Below are 14,129 nucleotides of genomic sequence, written 5' to 3' on the forward strand. Positions count from 1 at the left end.
CAAGAGATTCCGGCACCGCCTGGCGAAATTCAATGTCATAACAGTTTTAGGACCCTGCCACGTTACATTTACTCTCATTTCATTTTCCAGGTCATTGAGATCAAACAACATTCAAAAGCTACCTGCGAACATATTTGACAACTTAACGAAGTTACAAACACTGTAAGTTCAAAAACTGTTTACTTTTTAGGACCTTCAGTGAGCAAATTTCTCCCTTTGCAACTCCGATTAAAAACCTCGCGTAATAACAAACATTGCAGAATTAAACAACGATCCAATTTGTCATACGATTAAATATTCAGAAACCATAATGGCGACAAATTAAACTTATGTTAGGGAAGAAGCGGTTGAAGTACTTAAGGAATTTTTAGGCCGTATAGTGTGATCGTCCGGGTGAGAGTAGTCCTGAGAAAAACTGTTGTTGGTGACTGACGTTTCGACAACCTGAGCGGAGGTCATCTTCGGAGTCAAGTGAAAAGTTGTTGTCAGTCGATGATGTTATAAGTCTGGTCCGTTAAAGTTGATTGGTCAGTTTAGCCGTGATGTTATTGGCTGTAAGGCTCGTGTAAAGTTTTTCAACAGTGATTGGTCAGTTTCGATCCGTATGTCAAATTAAGTCGTTAAAGTTCCGTCTACTGCTAGTCAAATTAAGTCGCCCTGTTTGCGGTCCGTTTGTAAGTTCTGTTTATGTCGTAAATAAGTCGTTTGTAAGGTGCCAGTAGTTGTTGACATCTGTTGATAGGCGTCTGTTCTAAGTTTGTGTACAAGCTTTCCAGAGGCAGTCGTTGAAAATAGTTAGTATTGTAGTTAAGCATTCAGCAGAATCCAGGTCGATTTGTGGTTAGTAAGTCGATGGTGTTCAGAAATGTGATAATTAATTGACATCAACATTTCTCGTCGCTCGTTTGTGTTCAGTCAGTCTCTTGTTGAGGTTTCTACCTGTCTCTCCGATGAAGGAGGCCTGGAATTCGGACTATACCCTACATCAAGGGCACTTTTGAGACTATTGCGCGGTTTCTACAATCCTACAAAATCCGTGTAGCTCACAAACCTAGAACTACGTTACGACATTAACTGACCAACGTTAAAGACATGGACCAACGTAATGACAGACAGGGAGCGATTTATAAGAACCAATACTCCGACTGCCAGGCCTTCTACATCGCTCAGATTGTCGAAATGTCAGTCACCAACATCAGTTCTTCTCCGAACTACTCTCACCCGGACGACCACACTATACGACGTACTGATATTCCTGGGTTGAAACCATTTACTATATAAGGATTGTTTAGCCACCATGCAAAACTTTATCAGCCTCAGACACTTTAGAAGAGAGCTTAATATTTTTTCTGAAACAATGAATTTCTGAGTCACATAACAAACGCGCCTTTCAATGCCATTACGTAACCTTTATGGAACACCTATTTTGCGGTGCTTCTTGCTATAGTGTAATGCGCGTTATTTGCCAAACTTGGACATAACCAACTTTGGTGTCATCATCAAACAGTTCGTTTAATCGTTGTTTAGACCTGTTAACGAATAGTTCCTGGTACGTTATTAAAGGAAATCTCAATTTCTTTGTATTTGAGTGAGTATATTGTGTTACGTAGAGGAGTCTCACGCTTTAATTAAAGATTATTCAAATTTATCTCACAGACTGCTAACTTCAAACGCTATCACATTTCTACCTGATGGAGTGTTTACCAGATTAACAGCTTTGTGGAGGCTGTAAGTGAAAGGATCTGCAAACTGCAAAGGAATTTCAATTTGTTGAATTGCCGAAACAAATTTTTATTTTCAATCACGAGAAAAAAAAGAAAAAGAATATAGAATTGTACAAAGATGGTATCCTTATTTCATATCTCCCAGAGCATTTGCTGTAAAAAATCCGCAAACATGTTAACCGCATTCAGACCCGGCTTTTTTGGGCCTTCTGGGACTGGGGGTGGGGGGGGGGGGGCTTAAACTCCCCACCCCATGTAACTTTAAAACCGATAAACCCCATGATTAGCAAATTGACACACGATGATATAGTCAGTAATTTTAGTAACTGTTAAAGTTTTGGTGTCATAATGACTTAATATGACGTCATTATCACGTCACATGTATAATGTTAGTGGATGAAAAGATATTTTATTAATATTTTCATCTCAGTTGAATATATGACCACAAATCTTGGTAGCAACATTTCTTTTAACTTGACGAATGTATTAACGAGACTTAACAAGTGCAGGGACGTACTTCGCTCAATATCAACAAAACAATTGCATTCGGGTAGATGTATGTCACGAATAAAAGTATTTATTCCCATGATGCCCTATATAGACGTGCAAATATTTTAATCTAAACCACTACTTAGACCTAATAAATCGTTAATTAGACAATTCATTAAACTCCTAGGAATTTTGATTCAAACGCTATTGCAGTTTTACCATATGGGGTATTTGCCACGTTGACAGAATTAGTTTTTCTGTAAGTGAAAAAATCTTCCTTCGCGGACACAATAAAGAGATCAATGGAGAGAGCAGGTCTCAATTGTGGAACGAAACAGCTGTAAATTGGCGGCGATGAAATTTAAATGTTGAGCCCTTTGTTCTGTTACTCCAAAAAGAAGAACTTGAAAACGAATAATAACAGTTATTTAATCCATCAAGAAGGAGCTTGTTTTTCGAGGGTAACAGCACAAGTAGAAAGCGTTTTTTGGGCAAATTAGTAATAACAGTTGTATTCGGGTTTTTTGAACTCAAATCCTGATAAATTCAACAAAGTTTAATCTTGATTTTATCCTGTTTTAATTTTTTTGTTATAGTACTTTTCACGTGCCTGCTTGCTCATTCGAGTAAGCTTTGAGAAATTATGTTAATAGGATAGCAAAAACACAGGATTTATAAAGATTTCAATCTTCTACGTGCAAAATGACGACTCAAATAACTGATAGTGTTGAAAGTAGTAGGAGCTATGCACATTTTACAGAACCTTTCGTGTTTTAATTGCTCGTGACTGTAATCACTGTATTGTAAAATTCGAAAACAGTATCCTCTTAGTAGCACCACCGACATGACTTTTCCTTCATGAACTTTTCATCATTCATCAGGGATATTTCTTCAAACGCTATCTCCGTTTTACCTGACGGAGTGTTTACCGCGCTAACAAATCTAAATGAGCTGTAAGTCAAAATTAACGCACATAGTTCCATGCAAAATAGGGTTTCCTCAACTTTTGCAAATGTCTAATCGTTTACCTCTTTTTGAGTAGAAAGCAAAGATACAAAGTGAGCATTTGAATGATTCTGGAACAATGTTTTCACAAGACACTGGACATCACCATGAGCACATTTTTTCTCAAATCTATAAAACAAATAAGGATTCATTTGATGAATTAATTTTTTCATATTTCTGAAGCCAAACGAGTAAAAGTCTCACATAGCTTTAAATGTTATCTCTTGTTTAACGTGATGAAAGCTTATTGGTCCTCATTTCTCAGTGCGAGGACGAAACGGCTGACTATTAACTTATCATAAATGCTTGCACTACTCAAAAATCTGAGCTTCACTAAGGGCCTGATTACATGGCAAATTTTAGCCCGGGCTGAAATTTCAGCCCAGTTTGCCGGCCTGAGATTTCAGCCCGGCTTCCAAAACAAATCTTCTTAGGGGCCTCTTCATATGATTCCGGTTGACCGGGCTGGCCCAGTTACCGAGATCTCAGCTCACTCCAATTTTCTTTGTAAAATTTTTGATGTGTTCATGTGAGAAGGCGGGCCAGCCCCGTTACCGATATCTCGGTTTCTGCAACCGAGATATCGGCAACCGGGAAGAAAATTTTCCCATATGAACACTCCAGCCCGGCCACCGTGACGCAACTTTTTTGAGAAAATAGCTTTCCTTTCGTAACTGGGCGGACAAAATGGCCTTGTATCTATTTTCACTTCAGAAATATGCAAATTAACTTTAAAAGTAAAGTTACAAGGGTCGATAAAGCTACGATAGTCGCGAAAGATGCAACTTTATGTGTCGCTATTTTGGTTTCGTTTGTTGAATTTTATCCCCGTCAACCAGTCTAAAACTTTCCATATGAACAGACGTCAAAATCCGTCCTGGTAACCGAGACAGCCCGTAAACCGGGCTCATGTGAAGAGGCCCTTAAAAACACGTCTGCAATTACTTGAAGAAAGTTTCATCCCGAGCCGAATTACAGCCCGAGCGGAAATTTCCAGCACAGTTTTTGAAACCGGGCTGGAAATCTCAACCCGGGCAAACGGGCCGAAAAACCTAATGTAATCGCGTTTTCAATTACAGCCCGGACTGAAAGGCGAACCGGGCTAAAAATCGCCTTATAATTTGGCCCTTAATGATATAAAACAAATTAACTTTGCAGGAACTTGACTTCAAACAATATAGAAAACATCACTGCGGATATACTTGGCACTCTCACACAATTACGCAGTCTGTAGGTCGTAAATAATAATTAAATCCGTCCTTCCTTCCTTCCTTCCTTCCTTCCTTCCTTCCTTCCTTCCTTCCTTCCTTCCTTCCTTCCTTCCTTCCTTCCTTCCTTCCTTCCTTCCCTGCCATCCATGAATCATTTTATTGAATTTGGGAAGACACAGAACGGAGGTCCGCCTTGTAAATGAAAACCAAACACAAAAAATGCACCACCGCTTACAAATAAATGATAAAGTAAAATGTTACGCGAGCGTGGGACAAAGTGTGAACCTGCGTCCCCGACGGGAATCGAATCCATGGCACACCAGCTCTTACCAACTAAGCTACGAGAGACTCGTGGTGAGCTAGCTGGGCAATTTACTAGGCACATATGGGACACGCGTCCTGCTACTGCAAGCTCAGCAATGTCAAATCACAATAATCGCCTTAAAAATTGTTCAAGACTGCTTATCGATTATTTACGGAAAATAAAGACACGTCCTAATAGTGAAATTGTAAATAAAAATTAAAAGCCATAACACTCCATTTGAATCTGGTAGTGCGAATACTAAGGATCTTGCTTGGTGTAAGACTCGCGTCGTTGCCCCTTTTTACATTTAATCTTTTAATAATTTAAGGATATTTATTTTGACAAAAAAAAAAAAAAAGATTTTATGTAAATTGTAACGTAATTCTTTCCCAACTTCCGGGTGAGGAGCCCGGTCAATATCCTGGATATAATTTCATGGGTTCTTCAGTGAAGAAAGCCTGGTTACATTCCTCTTCCGCTCAATGCTTTCAACAAGTGAAGGAAAATTTTCCCCTCCCTCCACTTCCCAGCACTATCTGTTGTTGTTTCATTTGGTTGGCGGTGTTTTCACATTTGCTGGACGATACTGTTAGGTTTTTATATTTCAGCTTTCTATCCTTGATAGCACATACCAGTTGCCAAATATCTCAACTAGTAATGTTGTCATTTATTACCCCAGCAAACAGAGCTTCGCCAAAGCAACACATACATACTTAATATAATTTATGTGTGGTAATTTATCTTGGAGGAACGGGATACATAAAAAAGGTTTTTCTCTTTTCAACTGTTGTTAACTTGTTTTCAGGTATCTAGCTTCAAACAACATTAAAAACATTACCGCGGATGTTCTTCGCCCTCTTTCAAAATTAACAACACTGTACGTTTGACGTAACAACAACAACAATAATTTGAACATCTGAACATTCTGAACGTAACTGTTCAGAATGTTTACGAATGTGTTCTAAAAATACTTTAAATTATATTAAATACTTAACGACGTTTAACGCGCTGAATTGATACAAGTAAAGAAAGTTAAAAGTGCTTTTAATTCCCCTTTTTTCTAACTGTAACTACTTTCGCTACAACCTACAAAAAATAGATTGTCGGCTTAGTAATTAAGAGTGAGTGTCCGTAAAAATCAAAGAAAATCCCGAGGTCAATTGCTCGTGAAAAACAGGTTCTCTAATATTCTGATATTGTGACAAACGAGAATTTAAGGCTCGTTTATACAGGCGTTTATTGCGGTGATTTAAGCGGCGATTTCAAATCGCGCGTGTAAAATAGCGGCGATTTCATGCGATTTCGTTGCGATTAGTCTCCAGGAACGTGCTCAAATTTAGACGCGATTTACCGGCGATTTTTCCGTTAAAGCGTGACAAAAACCTACTATGTCGTACCCCCCAAGGGTGTTTTGTCGCAAACATGGCGGACGTTGCTTGCATCACGCCCTCAAAAAAGTCTCCAAAAAAGAGAGAAAGCTCCAAAGGAAGCAAGAAAACTTGTTCGTCGTAGGAAGAGGAATATCTAATTAGCCGTTGGGCAGAGAAAGACTGTGTCTGTTTAGTACATGTTCGCCTGACTACAAGCGACTGGAGAAGAAAATAGCTGCAAGTGTTGACATTCAGCGAGCACTACAGGACGAGCTCGGTAGCACGTTTACTGGTAGGCACTTTTCTCTTTGATAAAGAGGAATAAAAATCATTTTAGGGGAAAGAAAGGGTGGATGTAGGTATATTTCTGGTTCAGCAATAAAATACAAAAACACTGGGAAGTTTGATTTCACTCTGGATTACTTTGAAAATCGGTGGAGAAGTTATATTCATTGTCTACTTATTGTATGATTATGTATAGGCCATTAATAACTGAACAGAAAGTTGATATATATACGGCCGAATGTCTTTTACACGGTTGCATGCTGGAATGTTTAGTTGCATTGCTAAGATTTTTTTCTTCTGACTGCTGATCCTCCTTTTTATTTTCCTTTGAAAGAACTCAGATGAGTTCCAAATTTTATCAAAAAGTCTCTGACCCGCACACTGTGTTTTGTCTTTCAGGGACGCATCTTCGAACAGAATCCAAGAACTATCCGCTGATCTATTTTCCGTTCATCAAGATTTACAGCTTGTGTGAGTCTGACCTAATCATCTGCTATTGGTTTACTCGTGAAAATATAACAAAACGACTTAACTCCATTGTGACCCTTATAATTGCACCAACAAAAGGTTCCAATTTATGATTAAACCGAAATATAAAAACTCCAGTCTTTACATAAGCACCTAAAAGTAATAAGGCAGAAAGTATTTTGGATGTATTGATCTTCCCGTGTGGTAGGGCAAATTCGCGTCTCTGTATTAGCCCGCTTCCCTCCCTCTCCACCCCCGCTTCCTCCAAATGATGCACAAGAGACACTTGCAACAATATCTCGTACGGAAGGTAGGTTTAATGTATAAATTGATAGCCTAACAGGTGTGGAGTCGAGTGAGCGAGGGGCGGAGTGACGGTAAAATGCCACTGAGGTCCTTTCCTAACCTTCATGGAATGACTACGTCATCCATGACGCAAAAAAGTATACCAAAAGTAGTCACAACTGTCAATAACTTTCTTGCAATAATACATAGACATTAGTCTGAAAGTTTTTAGCTTAATTGTAAAATACCTTTTAAGAGGGAATTTCCACCAACACCCAGCCAAATCGAAAATAAATGGCACATGATAGAAAACATTCTTCATATTTCGCCCAAAGAAAGCCTATGGGAGGCCTAAGAACTGTCCCTTGGTAATTGTGTTTGGATAAAATACGGATTTAAGTGAAACCGTTAATTTTGAGGAGCCGTAAATAAACAAGGTTTCAGAAAAACAAATTCTCCGCGTCAACTCAACGTGTTAGCGTCCTGTAACAAGTGAAAAGAAAAGACTTTAGATAAAGAAAGTACATAAATCAGTATATCTTTAGAAAAAAAAATACTTTTTACTTGAATTAATTTGAGACGCGAAAAAACGCGTTAAACATAAAGTGGATGAGAACTGGACCCGGCCGAGAACTGGGTCCATACTGTATGAAGAATTTTGATTTTTTTAACATGTGCCACAACTCGCACGGTCTTAGTGGACATTCCTTCTTAATATAGCACGAAAGAAAAATAAACCTTTTTGCATTTTTTTAAAGTTTTATCAAATGGCATTATTCCCAAGCACACATAATTTTCATTTGAAAGAATATAATTGTGCTGGTAGCGTGGAAATTTAAATACGGTTTATTTCTAATGCATACTGGTCAACTACCCAACGGTGGGTTTTTCCCCCTTATGCATTTGTTTTACTTTGGTTTTCTTTTACTTCTCTGCAGGTTCCTATCTTCAAACAACATTCCAAATTTGCCTGCCAAGTTATTTTTCAATACGTTTCGACTACGGCGCTTGTACGTTTGACACAATTGTGATAACGATGATAATATTTTAGTTGAAAGGATCCAAGGGTTCAAAAGACCTTTCCTTTTAAACCCAGAGGCAAAAACGACCGCAATCAGGCTTCCTAGACGAAAATTTTTTTAAAACATAATAAAGTACAAACTTGTGGCAATCATTCTCAGAAACTCCACCAATTGTGTCCTTGTCACATCGCAGCTACAGCAACATTTTGACCTGTTTGTTTTGTCCATTGGGTAATATTAAATAGACTTAGACAAGCCTAAAAGCGGATCTTCCCGATTATTTACTTTGCCCTATATTGAAATCTGAATTTACTGACCATAGAGTGGGGTAAAATAGGACTTGATCCCGCGATCCGATGAAAAAAACATTACCTGGTCAGTGGTCAAGTTAAAAAAAATCTTGACGTCGATGAGCTCTAAACTTGAGCGCGCAATATGGTCATGTGATACTGGTCAGGGGATACCTCGTTTTGACAGCCGACAAAAGATGTAAGCTAACGTTAATCAGTTTCTTGAAGCTTTTGGAGTATGGCCGCCATACTTCGTACGTCAAACGTAGGGCACACGCGCCATCGACCCATGCCGCTGGCCATGACTACCACGAAAAATCAAATGTATGGTTTTCTTTATCTGTGCAGGCATGATTCTCCTATTTCTATGATTATGGGGCTCCGTTCTGTGGCCCTTCGGGCCACTGAGGAGCTCCCCTAATATGCTTATACCTCAAACTTTTAGCAACGTTGTCAGATAGATGGTTATAACACTAAAAAAGAAAACGCAAAACTAAGGTAGCTTTAAGCTCTTCCGACGCTACCATGGTAACAAATTTTGACGTCAAATAACTTCAATTTGTTCGTAAGTCATGCAAGCCCAAACAAAATTAAAGCAAAAGGCTCTCCTCAGGAACACCAAAGACGAGCATGTCTAAACGATTACTGTGTTTTGTCCTCAGAGATCTTTCGTATAACAGAATTATCAGCTTACCAAAGGGCTTGTTTTGCTGTATGTGGCGGTTAAAGTATCTGTAAGTTTTTCAAAAGAGATCCTTTGGAGACAAGTTTGTTAAGAGCATGTCCACAAGAGGGAGGGAGTGATACAGCCCAAATCACCGATTTTGCTCAAACCTGGCACGAATGTTGCGTAAGTTGAGTTACCAATTTATTTCCTCCAAGTTCTGGGACCCCCTGCACAAATAGCTAATTTTCACTAATTTTTTGCATATTTTAATAGTTGGCTTTTATTGAACAGTTCAACAGGAAAAAAAACCTTTCTGAAAATAAAATTCCCTAGGTCATATTCTGTGGTTATTAGAAGCAAAGCACAATAATAAATTTAAACATGCTCTTCATCCGGTCTTTAGTACTAAAGATACACATCTCGTACTGTTGACAATGGAAAGGTAAAAGGTTAAGTCCTCGATCGAGCCTAGAGGCCCATCAGGCCGGAGTTTATCCCAGTTTCCGTAGCACGAAGCGACTAGGAGTATTTTTTCTCCCCCTTGATGGATTGGTAGTCCATTGCAGGGTTACGTCCAGCAGTATATTTGCCGCTACCCATTTATATGCGTGAGTATCACTATGGGAGTAAAGCGCCTTGCCCAAGAACACAACGCAGTGACCCCGATTAGGGCTCGAGCCCGGAACGCTTGATCCGGAGTTCAGCGCACTAACCATTATGCCACCGCACTTCCCATACTGTTGGCCTTTTATTAATGACAAATATCTACAATGGGCAACAATTTATATACATTATCCTCATGGCCAAAAAAGTCAAAAATGTTTGTGGAGTTCATTTATTTATCCGTTCTGGGTTACTATTTACACGTGAGTTAACGATTTGTGACAATTTCAGCAATTTCAGCACAATTCACATCCTCGGGGACCCAGGGGCAGTTAATGGGGGTAGAGGAAAGTCGAAATTGCAGGAAAAAATTGACGAAGAAAAATTGGAGCGAAAGCGAGGAGCCCCTGGGAAAAGAGTCTTACCACGCCAGTTTTAAATAGCTCTGAACGCTACCTCCTGATTGGGTAGAAAAATGACTTTGCATTACCTTTATTTTATTCTGCCTAAGCGGCTAACAGCAACTAGCATCGGCCATGCTTTAATTTTAATTTACTTCAAAGAGCCGTGAAAGCCTGGAAATCATTTCGAATGACAGAAAGAAAGAAATTTCAAGATCCACCGGACAATTTTCGTTTAGACCTATCAGAAGTGTAGTTAATAGTGACTTATTTACCTGTGTGATGTATTGGCGGCTGTTCGGCACTAGTACCCGAATTTTAAATTATATGTCATTTCATATGTCCAATTTGGTATCTGTTGGTAACAGAAACTGTCACAGTGACAGTAATGACCAGTAACGGAAATGATCCCTTTGTTTCACTCGTAGCTTTTACTCTTTAATAAGTTTTATTTCTTGATTGCTAGATTTTTACAGAATAACCTCATAACCTCTATATCGAACGAGACTTTTTCCAGCAGGACCCGTCTTCGATACCTGTGCGTTTATGTATATCCTTTTACTTCCTCGAATATAATTCTCGTCCACAAATATGCTTCTTTTTTAAATAATAATAATAATAATAATAATAATAATAATAATAATAATAATAATAATAATAATAATAATAATAATAATAATAATCATGATGATGATGATGATGATGATGATAAGGGGACTTCCTGAATATCTGGGTATAGTTGGGGTCCATACACCGGTAGAGATGATACAGAAGTCCGCTCTTTTGGCATCAGCAAGGATCTTGAGAAAGGTTATGGAACTGTAAAAGGATTTTTAATTTGTTTAAAAAAACTGAACACTTGTTGTCCAAACTACCGGCCATAACGTCGAAAGGCCGTGGAAAGTTAAAATTGAAATAATAATAATGATAATAATAATGATAATAATAATAATAATAATAATAATAATAATAATAATAATAATAATAATAATAATAATAATAACAACAACAACAACAACAATAAATTTGTAGTATTTTGGCAAAAACCGACCAGCGAATAACTAGAAATACGTTTCAACAAGTCTAGGGATTAGTTTTTTGTTTCTAACAGAGGCACAAAACTAACCTTTAAATTTTAGATTTCTTAGCGTTAACCGACTGGAGACTATTCCACATCGAGCCTTCTTTAATCTGGATGAGGTTGCAATCATGTAAGTAATGAAGGCGGAGTGGCCTTGTTTTCTGTCTGTTCTAAGGGTGCTAGACGTGTTATAAAGAACTAGTATTGTAGTCGCGTTTGTAAATGTGTGTTGACAGTAAATACAAATAAGGTTTTCTTATCAAGATGATGCTTTTATAGTTTGATAGTAGAAAGGTCATGATGTCATTGAGTCTAGATCGAAATATGTGAGACAGTCATAAGAGTTAGTTAGTTAACCGGCAAGTGCAATGCTTCTGCTGCTTATATAATATTTTCCGTTGTTTTCATGTAAGAATGCTTTCAGACAATCCTATAAAGGCAATCGAACCGGAGGCATTTAAACTTTACGGTGGCAGTAATTTAAATATGTAAGTTATCAATTTGAATAATACCGAGTAGAATCCCAAGTGGAACCTTCAAGTGAAACGAAATTGATTTCAGAAAACGGGAGTTAGAAAAATCCAGGGTAAAGTTGCAATGTTTGAATTAATGAGGCAAATCCAAGGTAAACCACTTTCAGTTCGAGTTTTTGGGAGGTTCGAGAAATAGTGATTCCACTGTTAAGGTAATAAGATCTTTAAAAGTACCTTAGCTTTCGCTTTCACTAAATTTTTAATATTTTCACATCTTGACAATTCGACACAAGTTGCACAGTGTTTTAGCGAAGCATACAATAGACCAGTATGATTTTTTCCACCATTACTTAAGGGTTATCATGTTGTAAAAAACAGCCTTCGGCTTTCTAAATCATGGTCTCAAGATATCCTTTAGTTTCTAAATTTACGTGGTGAGAGGTGAATTGGCCAAAAAGCTTACCAGACTCCAGTGGCTTATGAATATTTTGTGTCACTCCCGCCTCAGTAATACACGCCTAAATGTGCCATAACGCTGAATCATAATAAATGATTTTGTATCCAATTCTGTAAAAGTTCCCGACAAGTGACTTGAAACAATAGCGTACATAATTCCCTTGGAAGATAAATAATTTCATTTCTTTTCACGATTTTCTTGTGCATATTTTTTTTTCTTTCCGTCAGATATTTGTTACGGACGAAACTAAAGATGTTGAGCCTTGAGTCATTCGCTGGCCTCCATGGTCTAGATTCTAAACTGTGATGTATCATATTCATGACTGGAAAACTGACAGAATCATACGGCACTGATATATTACTTCACATTTCTTGTGTGGAACGGTTATATATATATACCATACTTCCCTATAGATGCCATAGGTTATGTAAGAAGAACATTATAGTATAGACCTACATTGGTGCGTGTTTCAACAAGACGTGCCATCATAACTGTATGTTTGTATAAATAAACGTTGCCTGCCCTTCCTTTATATGGCTTTATTAAAAGGCGAAGCACGAAAACTTTAAGTCACTGCCTTAGGCTACATAAAAAATATCGATGAACGGGACTTCTGAGCAGCACTTAATATAATTAATAGCAGTTGTTTAATTTGTGGGAATATAGTTTGGATTACAGTCAAGCGATGCTTTTTAACCGTTTTTGTTTTGTTTGTTTTTATGTTCTTCTTTGTCAGGGTGATAAAGAATAGAACAGTTGGAACGTTGAAAAACCGCTCTCCAGCGAAGAACTGCACAATATATTTGTACGTATTTTGACAGATAGAAACCAAGAAATTTTCTTCTAATGCAAGGTTACAGATTTCTTTGAAATTGATGAAAGTATAGGTCATAAATAGTGGTAACATTTGGATGAAATTGGATTACAATATTGGGCATTTTGGAGTTTGAACTTCCCGCGCGTTACCACTTTGGATTTTATGAACTATTCATTACCAACGCTAGGTCCTACACTGACAAGTAAAATACAAAGACTTGTTATTTGTTAAATGTATTTTACTGGATTTTAGGACATTACATGCATGTTCGGACATACGTGATCCTTTTGCTATACAACAAGAAGCAATAGTGTCACATGAATTGAGAAATTCTAAACTCAAAAGGCTGATGTGAAGCTCGGCCTTTGTATGTTACAACCCAGATACCCAAATTAAGTATGTTAATTTTCGTAACGACTCAGCTCGTTTAGTTTCTACTATTCTGAGTAGTTTTTACTTAATTAAGTTAATACTGTTTATGCGGTTTTCACGAAATTTACATTTCTGTCAAAATAAAATAGTTGTTGCTGTTGTTGATGATGTTTGTTTGCAACATTTTTCAAGGCAGCTACTTTTATTATGAATTTAAAAGCATTTTTTCTGGTAAGGCTAGATTTTAGAATACCGTTGTCCGCAAAACTATATTAAAGTAAAAAATGCTGATTGGTGTTGTTTGACAATAAAGCATAGATTTTTCCACCAACTAGGTCTCGTGGTAAGCAAACTCCAAAAAGTTGTTCAGAATACAATCTGCAGTGGTTAAGGTTGCTTTATACTTAGGGAACCTTAGTCAGTAAGCTCATATTTGTCGATTCAAGGCAATGTTATTTTTTATAACATTACGCTTTTTCCTCTCCCAGGAATCCTCTCAATTCTGAGGCAGAAGCCCTCATTGTTTATGGTCCAGAGTCAAGGGAAAATAAATCTTTTATCTCCGCTATCATGGCTTCGGGATTCAGAAGAATACGTAGACATATAACAGATGACATTTACTTTACCTTTGATACATTTCTTCCTTGTCCTGTTGGAACGTTCTCAAACACTTCATCAAGAGGAAAAGATGGCTGTACACCATGCCCTCCAGGTATATGTAATCGTAGCATATTTAGTATTTTTACTAACTAGAGTGCAGTGACAGACAGACAGACAGACAGACAGACGGACGGACAGAGACAGA

The 14,129-nt window shown here is 37.7% G+C and overlaps 1 protein-coding gene across 1 annotated transcript in view; it reads left to right on the plus strand.

The window, feature by feature from the left end:
- The window catches only part of LOC144664206 (uncharacterized), a 37,793-nt gene extending 23,716 nt beyond the window's left edge, over positions 1–14,077 (plus strand). The window contains exons 11-25 of the mRNA XM_078525317.1: positions 91–162; positions 1,657–1,728; positions 2,401–2,472; positions 3,095–3,166; positions 4,377–4,448; positions 5,539–5,610; positions 6,788–6,859; positions 8,080–8,151; positions 9,116–9,187; positions 10,591–10,662; positions 11,264–11,335; positions 11,619–11,693; positions 12,363–12,437; positions 12,872–12,940; positions 13,813–14,077. Of these exons, the coding sequence (XP_078381443.1) occupies positions 91–162; positions 1,657–1,728; positions 2,401–2,472; positions 3,095–3,166; positions 4,377–4,448; positions 5,539–5,610; positions 6,788–6,859; positions 8,080–8,151; positions 9,116–9,187; positions 10,591–10,662; positions 11,264–11,335; positions 11,619–11,693; positions 12,363–12,437; positions 12,872–12,940; positions 13,813–14,077 (1,276 nt within the window). The remainder of the gene's footprint in view (positions 1–90; positions 163–1,656; positions 1,729–2,400; positions 2,473–3,094; positions 3,167–4,376; positions 4,449–5,538; positions 5,611–6,787; positions 6,860–8,079; positions 8,152–9,115; positions 9,188–10,590; positions 10,663–11,263; positions 11,336–11,618; positions 11,694–12,362; positions 12,438–12,871; positions 12,941–13,812) is intronic.
- Positions 14,078–14,129: the final 52 nt, after the last annotated feature.

Source organism: Oculina patagonica, chromosome 8 (assembly GCF_052425735.1).
Source record: "Oculina patagonica isolate OP01 chromosome 8, crgOcupat, whole genome shotgun sequence".
Lineage (NCBI taxonomy): Eukaryota > Metazoa > Cnidaria > Anthozoa > Scleractinia > Oculinidae > Oculina > Oculina patagonica.